The sequence below is a fragment of the Balaenoptera physalus genome (genome assembly GCF_965194825.1).
Source record: "Balaenoptera physalus genome assembly, chromosome: 7".
Lineage (NCBI taxonomy): Eukaryota > Metazoa > Chordata > Mammalia > Artiodactyla > Balaenopteridae > Balaenoptera > Balaenoptera physalus.
In genome coordinates, this window is record NC_138886.1 from 33,033,735 (window position 1) to 33,050,060 (window position 16,326).

Here is a 16,326-nt window from a genome sequence, read left to right on the forward strand (position 1 = left end):
GCCTGGGTTCAAGGCAGAGCTGGTGAGCTGACCCTCGGCAGTCAGGGTCAGGTGTCCTGTCTCCAACAGGCTGCTGCTGGTTTTCAGGCGTTAGTGTGGATGGAGAACCAGTGTGGCCTGTGACAAAATGGGAATGTCGAGCCTTAAGACTTTTTAATTAAAATGTGGTAATTTGCTGGCCCACATTCAACACATATTTCCTGAGGCCCTACTGTGTGCCATGTCTTGACTGTTCCCCGGGATGTAGAAAGGAGTAAATAAGAAGGGCATCTGCCCTTAAACTGTTGGACTACTGGGGAGATACAGACCCAGACCCAACTAACTGTGATGAATGTGACACTCGGGATTGCCGGAGTGAGAGTCACGCGTGAGGAGGGCAGCGTGGCCGTGGCCGCCAGTCATGGGCTATGGACTGGATCCTGAAGGAGCGGGAACTGGCCAGGCAGAGACAGGGGTGGGCAAGGGCCCTCCGGGCAAACAGAACCTGCAGGAGCCAAGGCACAGGCAAGGAGTGAAAGGGTGTGGCGTGTTGGGAACCTGTGAGCACTTGGGTGTGGGTGGAAGAGAGGTCCTGGCTGTGGAGCAGAATCACCTGCAGAGCTTTGTGTAAGTACAGACTATCAGATCTTACTCCAGACCTACTGAATCTGAATGTCCAGGTGTGCAGCCTAGGCAAGAGGCTTTTTTTAAGACCCTCTCCCAGCACGCACCCCCCTACACGCACACATACACACAACACGTACAAGCACACATACATACACACACAGACATATACACACAGACACATATGGACACACACACACACACACTCAGGACTTTGATGCACAGCCAGGGCTGAGAACCATAGGGTATTAATTCTAACTCGGCAAAGATAGAACTTTCCAGAAATGGAAAGGTGTGTCAGCAGATGCTGACTTAGCAGGGGGAAGAACTGGGGAGCAGAGACTCCTACCCTAAATGGGGAAGGATGTGAGGAGGGCCCAGCTTTTTAAGGCCCTGAGTGCTCAGGCAGTCCATGATTCAGTTCGCTAGTCATGGCTTGTGTCTTGGAGGGTGGCAGGGTTGGAAAGGCTGAGGACAGGGAAGTGAGATTCATTCCAAGAGAGAAGCCAGACAGAGAGGGGAGGGGAATGTCTGAGCTGAAGAGGGTAATTCCCCCGCCCTGGAGGGGGCGGGGGGAGGCGGGTGGCCAGGGAGGGGGAGAGCCTTCCAGGAGAGGGTGAAAGGGAGAAGTCCCTAGCTGGGGGTGACATGACTGATAGCGGCCTGGGCCCAGGCTGGAGACCTGGCTCTGCCACCTCCAGGCTGGGCAGCCCCGGGGCAAAGCGCTTCACTCGCGTGTACCTCAGTGCCTCCTCTGGGGAATGAATGGAAACCACCACCCTGCAAAGAAGGTTACAGCCCTCCCTGACCAGCACCCCCCTCCATGACATCTCATGCTCCTAAGCCCCACTCCCCTTTCCTGTCTGTCCCTCAGGGCCACCTCGGGTTATTAGCCTCTCTGCTCAAGTCAGCCTCACTCCTAGCTGTGAACTGGTACCCTGGGGGGGCAGCGTCAGGCTAGAAAGCCCAGGGGACCACGGCTCTGTGCCCTGCTGCCCTATGCCCTGGACATGCCAGTGGGGTGGCCAAGGGCTGATGGGCACACAGGATTGCAACACTGCCCAGAGCAGTCACCCGCTAGTCACCACCTAGGCGGGCACCTTGGACCCTTGACTTTCTCCATCTCAGCTACCCCCAAATCGGCTGTGGTCCTGAGGATGTACCCCTGCAACACCGCTCAGGCCGGCAGCACAGGGTCATGGCCTGAACCCTTGATGGGGCATGAGGGGACCTGTGCTCTAGCCTCAGCTCAGCCACACACCCTAGGGCCAGTCTCCTTCCCTCTCTGGGCCTCAGTTTGCTCATCTGTACAAAGGGCAGTTTTCTGTACACATCTGAACAGAAAGAGGTGACCTTTAAGTCCCTCCCATACTAACAGACTCTGGTCCTATTCTGCACCACCCACCCCTCTGTCACTGGAGGTCTATAATTTATAGCCCCCACCTTATTTCTAGCTCCCTGCTTTCTTCTGTCAGAGATGAGTCTATAGACTGAGCCAGACCAGTCGAGGAGATGGCTGGGGCTTCTGTGCTCAGTGACTCAGACACTGCTGGCTGTTTTTATTAAAACAGGCTCCTTGGTGTCTCCACAGTCTGATTCAGTGCTTTCAAAACCACTTCCTTGTCTCGGCCACGGGGCACATTCCCAGGAGGGAGGAGGCCCACACCACTGGGAGGATGGCTGCCTTTCCTATGGGGCCAGAAACGAGCTCCTGGGAGGATTGTGCATCTCACAGGAGTGGGGGCCCCAACTTCCTTCTCACAGCCAGAGCCCTGAGCAAATGTGACAACAGCCACCGTTCAGGGGCACCTCTCCTGTGCCAGGCACTGGGCCGAGACCTGCCCCTGCATGGCCTCATCTAACCTCACAAGGACCCCACGAGACAGCGTGCTGATTATTGTTTTATGGGAGAGGGACTGAGGCTCAGAGAGGCTGAGTAAGTCACCTAAGCTCACACAGCTGGGAGGTGATAGAGCACAAAGTTCACCTTTGGACAGCCCTCTCGTGGCCACAGCACAGGGTGGCACCCAGGTAACGGTGTTCCCCTGCACTTGGGATTTTGCAAAATGCCCATTGGCCAGTGCTTTCCTGACCTCCCCAGGTGAACTGTCTAATGAAGTCACAGTTCTGAGAACACAGACGTCAGACTGGGACTCTGGGTACTCTCTGATAACGCCCAGCCCCCTAAAAGCCGACCAAGAGGACATGGCACAGCACCCAGTACTCACCGGGGCTTGAGTGTAGGTGATGGCTTCCAAGATCTCAGCTACTCTCTCTGTCTCCTGAAGCCCGCTGGCCTCTCCTGATGCCTGTGTGGAGACAAATCATGCTGGGCAGAGGGGGGCCAGTTTACAACTGCGGAGTCACAGAAATGAACTCCTGTGGAGGAACGGTGCATGTGTGAAAGAGAAAGAGAGAGATGGAGATGGATGGAGACAGAGGGAGTGGGATGGAGAAGACAGCATATGTCTTGGCTATTCTTTTTGTTTCCTTCCACGTTTTATTGCTCAAACAAAAAACTACAATCAGTGTAGTCTCTCTAACATACCTACCTGCATTTTGCCCAGGTGCCCTTCAATCTCGATCAAAAGGCCCTCCCACTTTGCATGGCTGTCACCAGAATTTCTCACTGGGAGTCGTTACATTTGAAATACATCCACCCTTTGCTACCTATTCTTCACAGTTAGCCCCCTAATGGCAGCCAAGACACCCGTATGCCATGATTTTGTAACTTATTTGTGGACCCTTGGGTTGTTTCTATTTGTTCAATAGCAACACGGAGATGAAGGAATAAATACACACAAAGCTTCCCTTCTTTCAGCGTCACGGGAACGCCAGGCTGGGATCACAGCCTCAAGGAAAGCAAACATTCTCACAGATCCAAGTTCCACCTTGGAGGGGCTTTCCAACTACACTGGCAGCATTTTTTACTAAATGAATAAAATCAGCTTATTTTAGCTTTGGGGCTGACACCACCCAAAGAGGAGCAGAAGCTCTAGGAATATGCCACGCTCTGCTTGACTCTCCCTTTCCTGCATTATGCCATGGCTTCTGCCGGGAACACATTTTCTTCTTCATCTGGATGACACTTGCTTGTCACCGGTCAGGCATCAGCTCCCATTCCTCCTCCTCCACCTTCCTGCCCCGACCTGACCTGTAGAATTTGGGTCTGAGGGCCAATCACACTCAGCTCTGTCACTGCAGTTTGAGTGTGTGTGAGCATCTGGAGGATAGAGACAGTTCCCAGTTCATCCCTTTATCTCCAGCATCTCCCCAGGTCTGTCACCTTGCAGGTGCTCAGTCAATTCTGGCGGGAGGGAGGGAGGAAGGGAGGGAAGGAGTGGGGAAAGGACCCATCTTTTGTCCCCTGTCCACCACCACTGCCCCCCAACTGAGGAACTGATTCATTTGCCAAGCATTAAAGCTAAATTTAGTTTTGTTTTTATAAGAATTTACACCCAGAATGTCTTAGAGTTTTCACTTTGATTTTAGAATCCTGACACCCTTTCTTGGCAGGAAGTCTGGAAACCAGGCCATTGACGGGCACAGCCACGGAAGAACCTAATACCTTAGAAGAAACACAACTCTTCCCCACCACACACCAAAGACATGGCTGAAGTTCTTAAAAATAATAATAAAGCCAAAAAGCCCAAAATAGGACTTGACGCAGTGCTTGCCAAGATGAGAGATTTCAGAGACTCCATGACGTTGGGAATGAAAAATTGCCTGGGCGCCAGCTTCTCTGGCTGCTGGGGGGAGGTAGGGGCTCACCGAGGATTCTTCAGCTTCACACAGCTCCTCGGGAGTCCTGGGGTCAGGGTGGATGGTGAGCTGCTGTATAGACCCCTAGGGAAAAGCACAGGGGTCAGAGGCCATGTCTACAGCACAAGCAGCCGCGGGAAACATGACTTTTTTGTAACAGAGAAGAAGCCGTGAAAGGACAGGTGTGAGAAGTGCTGCCCATAGCCGTGACAAGGAAACCAAGCCACCTCCAGGCCTGCTCTCATTCAGGGGGACTCTCCTTGGGCCAATGTAATATGAGCCCCACTAACTACAGAGGTCCTTGGAGAGCATGGTGTTCAAAGCGCAGACTAACAGCAGCCTCCTAACTGGTCCCCAGGTCCCCGGCTTGTCAACAACGAGCCCTAAAATGCACGCCTCCCCCAACAGAAAGTGTCTCTCCCCCATGGCTCAAAGCTTCCCAGCTGGAAGGACCTGTTCCCCAGGGTGGGTGTCCACCAAACTCCCTGCTTCCACTCCGCCTCCCCTCTCCACACCTGATAGCCCATTCTCCATGACTATCCCCAAGTGAGCGTTTCAAAATTATTCATCGGATTTTAACTTCTTAAAATCCATCTTCCACTGTACTACAGATAAACCCAAACCCCACCCCACAGGCCTGTCCTGAATCAGTTGGGAAGGTATCAGTAAGAATAGTGCTGACTAAATGAATAACTACAGTAACTTAGGGATTTGCTTTAGAATGGCTTATTCATAAAAACCCATTTTGACAGCAAAATCAGTTTTCCGGTATTTTTTTCAAGGCACATTATCCAAAAGGTGAGAGAGAAACTACCTCACACTCTGGCATCCCAGCTATTCCACCTGTGTAGAAATTACATGCAACTGCCACCCTTTTCCAAAGATAAAATCACTGAAGGATATAACAAACCTTACCCTTTCTATAACGCCTTAAAACATACAAAGTGCTTTCACACAGGCTAGCTCACGTGACTCCACAACCCTGTGGCCTAGGTTTTCTTATCCCTACTTGTAGATAAGAAAACACAGAGCAGGTCAGAGAATCCAGATACTGTCTAAAATCCTCAAGCTACACTGAAAACTCAGCGCTGGCATCTAGGTTTTGTGTTCTGGGCCTAGCTTTCTTCCCACCAGCATACATGCCTCTTTGAGGACATAAGAATAAAATAATAACAAGAATAGCTGCTTGCGTTTGTCGCACGGTGTCCAGCGGCCCCCCTGATCTGCAGGACTTGGACTCACAGTGAATCTCTCCAGCCCCGTGGCTCCTGCGTTGCCGACGAAGATTCCCGCGCTGGGCTCGAAGGCCAAGGCCCGGGAGGACCTCGGGAAGGGGACGTGGCTGTGCTCCTCGCAGTCCACAAGGAGGGTCACTTCCTCGCCCTGGACAACCATGGCAAAGCGGTTCCACCTGTGGGTCATCACGGGCACCGGGAAGGCGGCCGCCTCACGGGACACCTTGGAGCCGGGCTCCGTATAGTAGAGGATGACCCGCTGGCTGCCGTCCTCCACTCCTGAGAGCCGCAGGCCCAGGTAGATGACCTTCTGGAAGGCATCTGTGATAGCAAAGAGCACGCCGCCTCGGGCACTGCTGGGCTTCGCCATCACGCTGATGGCAAAGTCCCTGAAGAAGGTGGGTGGGATGAGGGTCCTGGCCGGGCGGCCGACGTTGGCACCAGGCCCGAAGCTGTAAGCCGGGAAGCCACCATAGCCAGTGACAAAGGACACGGATGAGGGCAGCGGGACGCCGATGAGCTCTGTGAGGTCCAGGTGGCCGTGGGAAGCCAATTCTGCAGGGAGGGAGAGAGGAGGCCATGCTTCACATATATATTCTGCTACGCTTGGAAATGAGGAAGAAATAAATTCAGGAATGAAATGGGACCCTTCAGGAACCCCACTGTTGTGTCTTAATTATTGCTTTTCAAACTTTTTTGACAACGACTGACAATAAGAAATGCATTTACATGGCCACCCAATATGCACGTTTAGACAAATATATATCTGTAACAGTGAAACAGATGTTTCATAAAACATTATTTACTTTTAATACTTACCAGGCACTATGATATTTTCCTTTCTGTTTAACAATTCTTTTTCTCTTTTGTTTTATTAAAAACATGTTGGAAACAACCTACTGAATTGATATCATTACCCATGAACAAGTCATGATGAGCAGTTTGGAAAACATTTAAAAATATTCTTAGAATATCCCTACAGTGTTCCCCCATCAACTTAAGGATTTTTCTCCCCATTTCTTTCTTTAAAAGAGGATAGGTTTGGGACTTCCCTGGTTGGCACAGTGGCTAAGAATCCGCCTGCCAATGCAGGGGACACAGGTTCGAGCCCTGGTTCGGGAAGATCCCACAATGCCGCGGAGCAACTAAGCCCACAAACCACAACTACTGAGCCCGCGTGCCTAGAGCCCGTGCTCCGCAACAAGAGAAGCCACCGCAATGAGAAGCCCACACACCACGACGACACTCGCCGCAACTAGAGAAAAGCCCGTGCACAGCAACGAAGACCCAACGCAGCCAAATAAATAAATTTATTAAAAAAAAAAAAAAAAGTGGACAGGTTTATTTTGTTCTGTTTTATTTTGAATGAGGTCTACTGTTTAAGTGCCTCAGGGTGTGGGGAAAAAAGCAGGGACAAAACGAAGTGTTCCCAGACCTTAGGACAACTGAAATACGCATCATCGTCATCGCCCTTTGTCACTGTCGTCATCATGATCAGCATCACCCACATTCCCCGGGCTCTCACTCTTACCAGGCTCTAATCTCTTCACAGACATTAGCTAGCTCACTTCCTCCTCACAACAACTCCATGAGCGTAGGTACTATTATCCCCATTCTACCCCAGAGAAAACTCAGAGAAGGTAAGAAATTTGCCCAAGGTAAGCCCCTCAGGAGAGCATCCCACTAAAGAGGTGTGCTCTTAACCACTGCCCCTTGGGGCAGAAATAATAGGCCTCCCTTGTGGTGGCCTGGAAAGGACCCCAGGGTCATGAGCCTTGGTCCACCCAACTACCGTCCCCTGGGAGAAGGCTGCAGGCTGGCTTGCAGTGACGTGCTCCCCTGTGCACCTGAGGTGATGAGATAGGAAGGCAGGTCCCAGAGAGAGGTGGGCAGGAGCTCTGCAGGCGGGACAACAGATACAAACTGGATTTTGAAAAAGGAATGTTTGAAAAAAGGAATGTGAGATATTCATTTTGTTTAACATGTTTAGATTGATTTCTTGTTGAGATGATAATTTGGGGAAATTCTGGGCTAAATAAAATATATTATTAACATTTTTAGAACAGGAATAACACGAGGAACAGGCATGGGCCCACCACTCCACTTAAGAAAGAAAATATCAACTCAGCTGAAGCTCTCATGAACTCTCTGATCCTCTTCTCCCTGCCTATGCCCCAGAGGCAGCCACTCTGGGGGTCTGGTGTTTATTATCCCCATGCATGCCTTTGTGTGTTTACTACATGACTATATGTCTCTAACAGAATGCAGCACTGCTGTGCCTGTCTCCTAACCTCATATAAATGTTGGCATGCTGCATGTATTCTGGAACTTTTTTTTTTTTCCACTCAACGCTGTATTTTTGAGATTTATCTCCGTTGAGACATGTGGTTCCAGGTCTCATAGTTTCACAGCAGTACTCCAGGTATACATAAGCCACTATGGATTAGTTCACATTTCTGCTGATGGAAAGTGAGGTTTCCATCACTATTACAACCACTACTGCTATGGACCTTCTTATACACATCTCCTTGTGCTTACCTGTGCAGGTAATTCCACCACTTAGGGTAGAATTAATTGGATGATATGGGTATATGCAACTGCAACTTCACTGAGTGTGGCTAAATTGTTCTCTTAAGCAACTGTGCCATTTAAAAAAAATTGAGATATAACTGACATGTAATATTGTGTAAGTTTAAGGTGAACAAAGTGTTGATCTGATACACTTATATTATGTATTACAATATGATTACTTCCCCAGCATTAGCTAACACCTACATTACATCCCGTAATTATCATTTCTTTTTGGATGCAATTATTATCTTAATTATCATCAAGATGCAACTGTGCCATTTTACATGTCCACCAGAAGCATGTTCTTGCCAACATTTCGGGGAGGTAGAGAGATGAGATTTGGGGAGTGGTCCATGGGGCTTCTCAACTACAGAGATGATGTTTATTTCTTAAACTAGGTGATATTCAAAAGTATTCCTTGTAGTATTCTTTATAAAAAATGCCATGGAAAATATTTCACAAAACTCTAATGAAAACGATTGTCCCATCCTCAACAAAAGGGCAAATCTGATCATGTTGAGGCCCTGATGAGAAGGCTTCTCTGGCCATCTGTGCCCTCAGGGTCCGCGGCAGCCTGGGCGCCTGGCTGGAGAGGCCTTTGTGGTCTAGACCCAGCCGCACTCCGACTCCCCAGCATGCCTGATGCCCTCCCTCCAGGGCCCCAGGCCATCACAGGTCCTCTGCCCTCCTTGTCAAATGCTCTTCCCTCTGCCACCACCCCACCTCGCCCCACCAGTTATTTTTACCAGAATAACTAACTCCTCATTCTCCAAGACTCCCTCCCATGAAATCCCTTGTTTCACCTCCTGACCTACACCTCCTTCCAGGCCTGCATCAGATGCCCCCTCAGTATACACTGAGGTCTTCCACTTTCACTCCCAGCACACTGCAGGTCCCTGTTGGGTCACTTGTCTCTCTCTCCATTGTACCACAAGAACATGGACCACACCATTCATCTCTGCGTTCTCAGTATCCAGCTCAGTGCTGATGAATGAACGCATGAAAAGATGAACAAATAAATGAATGAAGTCCAACCCCTTCAGTTTACAGAAAGAAAACAAAACTGAGGTTAAAGGAGGGAAGGGGTTTGGCGGCTAAAAGCAGATCTGATTCTCAATCCAATGCTTTTTCTGTCCAGTTTGCAACTTGCATTAAAACAGAAACTAAAGTATGACAAACCCCAGAAGGCAAAAATAAAAAGATTTATAAATTTTGTTAAATTTAACAACACATAAAATTTTAAAGTTCTGCATAGCAAAAATAAATCCCCACAGTGTCAAATAAAATCCCAACCTGGACAAAAATATTTGCCACATATATCACAGACAACAGATGATTTACGCTAATACACAAAACAAACGAATAAGCAGGAGGCCAAAAATCCAATAGAAAAATGGGCAAAGAACAGGAAATTCTTTCCACAGTAAAAGAAAAAAAAATGGCTCTTAAACATATGAAAAGATACTCAACCTCATTCAGAACAAGAGAGATACAAGGTAAGATCATGAAGAGATACCATTTTCCCTATCAGATTGGCAAAGATCAGAATGTTGGATAATATTCTGTTTAGCAAGAGTCTGAGGAAACAGGCCATCGCATGCACTGCTGGTGGGACTGTAAACTGGCACAACATCCGTGGGAGGGGCACTTTGACGATATTTATCAAAAGTAAAAGTGCATATGTACTCTTTGACCCAGCAGTTATATGTCTATGAATTTTTAGAACAGATACAGTTACAAATGTGACATATAAAGCACTTACAAGAATATCCATTGCAGTATTGTTTAAAATGTATCTAAATGTATCTAAACCATTCTGTCTTGGAATTCTTGGGGAATGGTTAAATAAATAATAACTTTTGGGACTTCCCTGGTGGCGCAGTGGTTAAGGATCCACCTGCCAATTCAGGAGACACGGGTTCGAGCCCTGGTCCGGTAAGATCCCACATGCCATGGAGCAACTAAGCCCATGCGCCACAACTACTGAGCCTGCGCTCTAGAGCCTGCACTCTAGAGCCTCCGAGCCACAACTACTGAAGCCCGCGAGCCACAACTACTGAAGCCTGCGCGCCTAGAGCCCATGCTCCGCAACAAGAGAAGCCACCGCAATGAGAAGCCCGCGCACCGCAACAAAGAGTAGCCCCCGCTCGCCGCAACTAGAGAAAGCCCGTGTGCAGCAACGAAGACCCAACGCAGCCAAGAATAAATAAATAAATAAATATATTTCTAAAAAAAATAAAAAGTAACTTTTGATATATCCATACAACGAAATACAATGCATCCTTTAAAAAGGTATGGTTCCTTAGGTTTTAATATGAAACAAGATGTATTAACTAGAAACAAACATATAAGAAAAACAAGGTGCAGAACAGAATTGCTATCAGTTGGAAATACATATATTAATACATAAATATATAAAATATATTTTAAAATATGTATTAAATACATCTAGAAAGATACACCAGAAACTGGGACCAGAGATTGTCTCCAAGGAAGGGTGCTGGTGGCTGGGAGATGACAGGAGACTTTCTTTTCACTGGATACTGTTTTCTACTTTTTGAATTTTACCCCAAGTACATGATGTGAAAACTAAAGACATTTACATATTTTTAAAGACGTTAACACCCTACATCCCCTTTTAGAAAGTATAAAACCTTTTCATGTTTCTCCTCACTCAAATACAGCCCATCTCTATAGAAAGAAGAAAAAGTGAAAAGAAAAGAAATAGAAAGAAAAGCAAGCAACCCACTGAGATTTCTTTTCTCCCCTCCACAGTTTAAAGATAAAAACAAAACAAAACCATGAGTACCCTGCTGATAGCTTCGCTTTCTTCTCCACTTAATCCAGTGAAAGCTTTTCCTCTAGCCTCTCTCTCTCTCCTACTGAGAACAGGAGGAGAAGTCCCTCTCTGGTGGGATACTCCAGGTTTGTAGAATGTGTGATTCCATGGGGAGTGAATGACCTGGGCCTCTCATCCAGCGGCTTGTTTCTAAGTGGTGTCCTGAGGGTTCAAGGGACAGCTGGGGGTTCAGGGTACCCAAGGACAGGGGCTGAGAGGTTCCCACCCAGAAGCCTGCTTAAACCAGCCCAGTGCTGCCATGGCCAGTAAAGCCCAGGCTTCCATGCGGCCATTCTGGGAATTCTTAGTTCCAGGAGGATTCTGGTTTGGAAAAAAAAAAAAAAAAAAAAAAAAAAATCACCAATCTATCCAATCTCCTTATTTTATAGACAGGGAAATGGATGGTCAAGGAGAGAGTTCCAGGACCAGGAGGCACAGCCAGAAAGCAGTAGATGGAGCAGTGAAGCAAGGATAGACAGAGGGGAGGTGTGATTCTGCCTTAGGGGTGACTTGGAATGACAGGTGACCCAGAACTGGTGTCCCTCCCACAACCCCTAAGCTGCCCCAGCCCTGCCAGGCACAGACCACTGGTTGGCCAGCTGGACGGTGGGAAAAAGAGGCAGCCTGCAGAGGAGAACCACCTTGGTGTTGGATTCAGATCCAGCCTTTGCCAATTACGAAGTGGGCAGCTTTTGGGCAGATAACTTACTGGTGATGAGGGGACATCCCACCCATCTCACACATGGGGACCAAATGAGATGATGGAGGAAAAGTGCAAGTGCTCAACAAATGGTAGAAATGGGTCTTCTGTTTGATTCAAAGGTATAAGGTTAGCAAAAACCAAAGTCTGCAAAGAGATCATTTCCTAATCCTACCCGCCCCCTGCTGCCCAGACCTCAGCCATGAGAGAGGACCAGAGTGCAGGCATCAGGCAACAGGCCTTGCTTCCACTGGGTCGGCCACAGGGGGAGCCAAGCCACAATCTAGAGGAAGTCCAAGTCAGCCCAGCCGTGCTCTCAGCAGCCACCCCTCCCTCCACACACGCGGTCCCACAGCGTGGCGTGGCAGGGAGCGACCCCTGGCCTGGAGTGACCCATGCTCAGGGCTGTGCCTGGGCCTGCTAGCTCATTTCTCCTTGGCCTCCAGCAGGAAGGCCACCTGCTCAGGCGGCCACCAGGGAGGGGAGAGAAGCCAGGGAGCCAAGATAAACAGGCCCAGCAACTTGGTCCATAGGCTTGTCCTAGGATGGCTCTGTGCTGAGTGGGAAGCTAGGGGTGGAGATCACAGCTGGTGGGAAGACATCTCGCCATCCTTGAGGGGCAAGACTGGAGGGGGCAGTGCTAATGGGGGACTGACTGCAGAATTCTCTGGCCTCAGGAACCTTGGGGCCCTTTGTGGGAGGTGGCCACACTTCGTCACAGATAACTACTTATCTCATAAGACATCTGACCTCGGTCTTAATCTTTCACTTCATTAATGCATAGGGATAGCTTCATTTCCAATGGAAGTTCTTCAACCCACTTTTCCAATTCATGACTTTGATAACATTCATAAAGCCTCTACCTCACACCTTGTGTGCAGCTGGGGATATGGAGCTGAACCTAGAATGTAGGCTCTCAAGAAGCTCATGATCTAGGTGTCTCAGTTAGCAGTCATCCGCTCATGCTACTCACAAGATCCAGAGCCTTCAATGGCTCCCCAGCGCCCTCAGGATCAAGTTGAAATTCCACTCAAGACACCTTTTGCTTCACCTCTTCATTCTCCCCCTTTTCCTGTTCCTGTCTTTGCTCATGCTGTTCCTTCTATTGGAACATCCTCCCCTATGTTCTCACAGCCAAATCTTTCTAAGCTCACTCAGCTGCACCCCAAGACACTGGAGCTCCACTCCCACCCTATACACAGAGCCATAGGCATGACTCCCTCCTTCAAATACCCACATCAGGGCTTGGCAGAGAGCAGGCACTTGGCGTTGTGGCCTGAGGAAAGGGAACAGAGAGATGCCACTGGGCCTCACTCTCCTCAAGTCTTTGGTTTGGGCTCCTGAGCACAACTTTGGTGCAGCTCCTCCCGAGGGCACAGGGAAGAGGAATCAGACGACTTTAGAGATGGACTGGGCAGAGGAAAATCTGAACAGTCACCACATGGTGCAACTTTCCTCCCAGGGGTCCAAAGCCAGTTTCCATGGAAACCAGGGCAGAATCCTAGTGCTGAAGAAACAAACAGGGCAGGGTTCAGGTTTTCCTTCCACAGAGATGACAGTGACCTGGCCAGAGGAGGTGAGGAACTGGAACCCTTCCCTCTCCTTCTCTCCAGGACAGCTGACATCTCTCCTCCCCAGGCAGGTCTCAGTTTCTCCTTCTATGTAATGGGCTGGTTCAGCCCTTCCATCTGTGGGGTCCTGAGGCAGTGCCTGGGGCTAGCCTGGGCTCTGGAGCTTTGCCTCCTCAGGGAACTGTATCTGGCTGGCTTTGCAAAGCTCCATCTCACAGATGATTATCTGGGACCTGAGCCCAGTGCTCGAGCTTGTTAGCATTTAAAGCCCCAAGGGACTAAGGAGCATTCCTCTGGCTCTAGGTCAAAGAGGGTTGCAGAGAAGCCAGACAGGGTGGCTGAGGACACTCCAGGAACGTGCACAGCAGCGGCCCCTGGCGGCCACACGGAGAACTGCACCCATGAAACCCAAGGAAGGCTTCCTGGGCTGCAGCTGTGAGGGACACCGCCTGTGCCAGAATCACAGTCAGGTCTGGAAGTGACCCAAGAGAGCAGGGCTGAGGTCAGTGGGGAGCTGTGAACAAGCCAGGCATAGAACCCTGGTGCCTCCCTCACATCCTCTGCCCCTTTCCTACACCGGCTGCCTGGGAAAGCAAAAGGTGTCCCTTCCCCACATCCCATTTCCACTTGCAGCTGTGAAGACTACAGAACACTTCAGTCAGCTTAAATGGGGACTCACTGACTCTCCCTGCTCCCACTGGGGGCAGGGCTCAGGGGGTCCAGGTGATCCAACCTTGATGGAGCCAGCAGGCTAAGTGTGTATAGGTAAAGTGGGGGTGACTGCCCTTGGGACCCCAGCAGGGCCCCTCTCCCCCGGATTTCCCTGCACTCACCCCTTGGGAGAGAGGAGGTCCCCAGTGCCTCCTTTGCTGCCTGCTGGGAGTTCACCAAGCCACAGACTCTATGCAGAAAGACTGCAGCTCACCATTTGCAGAAGGAGTTTCCTCTGCCGCATCCCTCCACGCCAAAGTCTATCTGGTTTCTGCTTGCACATCTACACTGTCCAGGAGCTCAACGCCCCCAGGACAACTCTGGCCACTGCTGGGCAATTCTGTCTTCTTTCTCCCAGTATGCTAAGGCATGTCCTCCCGTAGCTCCCACCTGCCGGGCTGGGCCTAACTCTGCCCTCTGGACTTCCACACCGTGGCCTCTCAGACACTGCATGGAATGGTGGACAGGGCCCGGCCTGGGAGGCAGATTCTGCCACCAATGCAGTGTATGATCTCGAGCAGTCCCTTCTCTCTGAGCCTCAGTTTCCTCGTCTATGAAATGAGAGGCCTGCATCAGATGGTTTCCAAAGGCCCTTGCCAGGTCTGAAGGTCTTCAGTTTTGCATCCTCCTCTCCCATCTGTTTTCCAGTTTCTCTAACCACCCTTAACTGCTGGTTCCTTCAGCCCACAGCCTTCAGGCCTGGAAGGAATGATTCCAATGGGGACCAGCACAAATCCAGCTCTCCCCCTACAGACGTCCTCGTCTTTGGACAGTGTGGCCTGGCCAGAGGTGGGGAGCACTGTGCCCAGAAAAATGTCATAGCTCTGCCTGTGAGGAAACATCACCGCAACCAGCCTGGAGCCCCCGGAGGCGCCCAGCTCTACCTGACTCTCTTCCCGAGGAAAATGAACGAAGCAGAATTCCTCCTGCAGGGGCTCCATCCACACCCAGCAAAGATGCAAGAGGTTCTTAGAAAAACCTACCACCCAATGCATTTCTTAGAAAAAAGAACTGTTTCCCTGCCAGGGAAAAAATCCTGGATCAACTTAGAAGGAAGACCTGGGCTTGCCAACAATCAAAGACCTCATTTTTCTGAATTACAGAAGAGCATTTTTCTACATGTAAACTTAGAACGCCTCTTTCCCTTTTCCGGTTTTCATATATAGCGCAGGAATTTTCCTGCTCAATGAAGTTACTGTATGAGCTCTCCTCTCTCTCTCTTTCTTTCGGGCCTCTGACCTCAAGTGAGAAAACGATGGTTTTGAAGGGGCCTGGAGGTGGTCAGAGTCCTGGCAAGGTGTGCGCCCTGCAGCTTGGTTGCCCTGCCTAGCAGCTGGAAGGAGCTGGGCCCAGCTGGGTGCCCCAGCAGGAAGAAGTCTGCACCCACCAGCACCCTCTCTGGTTTCGAAGCATCCTCTCACCTGTTCCCTCGCCAGGGGGGAGGGAGGCAAGGGAATCAAGCCCCAGAGAGGGGAAGTAACTCACCTGAAGCCCCAGTGCGGAAGCCAACCTATTACAGCCCACACACTCCTGGGCTTCCCTCTCGGCTCTCCCTCTGTGTTTCCACAGTCCCCATCCATCCCTCCACCGCTACACCCTCATCTCTGCATTCTGGTGGTTAGTGCCGTTCCTTCCCTGATATGCCTAGACATGGGCTCCTGGGCACGGATCATGCAGACTCATCTCGCGGTCCCTGGCACCAGCACGGAGTCTGGCAAGGGTGACCTATGAATGGATGACAAGAAACAATAACATCTGTGGCTAAGATTTACTGTGGGCTTGCTGCGTGAGAGGCACTATTTGAAGAGCTTTCCACCAATCATTTCATCTTCACCCTTGATTCTTTATGACGTAGATAATATTATTATCCCCATTTTACAAGATAGAAAACTGAGGCTTGGAAAAGTTAATTACTGCCCCAAGGCCATGAAGATAATAAGCAATTGCAGTCAGGATTCAAATCTGACTGGGTAGTATAATGTGGTATGAAGGTTGCAGTCCTAGCTACACGTCAGAGTCACCCAGGGAGCTTTTAAAAAGACAGAGGTCTGCCCCTCCTGCCTGGCCCTATGGAATCAGAGTCTTCCAGAGTCTGGCCTGGGTGAGGCTGATGACCTCTCCTGGTTGGCAGCCACAGGTAAGGGTTAACCTCCTGGGGTTTGGTAGCAGAACGATCTGGGCTTGAGCCCTGGGTCTACCACTAACTGGGGTGTGACCTTGGGCAAGCCAATTCGCTTCTCTGAGCTGTAAACTAATCTGTACAGTGGGCAGCAATAAAAGCTGGCTCCCAGAGTCACCATGAGAATGGACAACACGATGGGCCAGGAGCACTCA

General features: G+C 49.9%; 1 protein-coding gene across 7 annotated transcripts in view; it reads right to left on the bottom strand.

Annotated features, from left to right (window-relative positions):
• The window catches only part of COL15A1 (collagen type XV alpha 1 chain), a 98,794-nt gene that overhangs the window by 59,079 nt on the left and 23,389 nt on the right, over positions 1-16,326 (bottom strand). For 6 of the 7 annotated variants that reach the window (XM_082468553.1, XM_082468558.1, XM_082468557.1 and 3 more), the window contains 3 exons: positions 5,608-6,155; positions 4,375-4,449; positions 2,832-2,912 (listed from right to left, as the gene is read on the bottom strand). In XM_082468553.1, coding sequence (XP_082324679.1) covers positions 2,832-2,912; positions 4,375-4,449; positions 5,608-6,155 — 704 coding nt within the window. The remainder of the gene's footprint in view (positions 1-2,831; positions 2,913-4,374; positions 4,450-5,607; positions 6,156-16,326) is intronic. The other variant, XM_082468555.1, reaches the window with a different exon arrangement.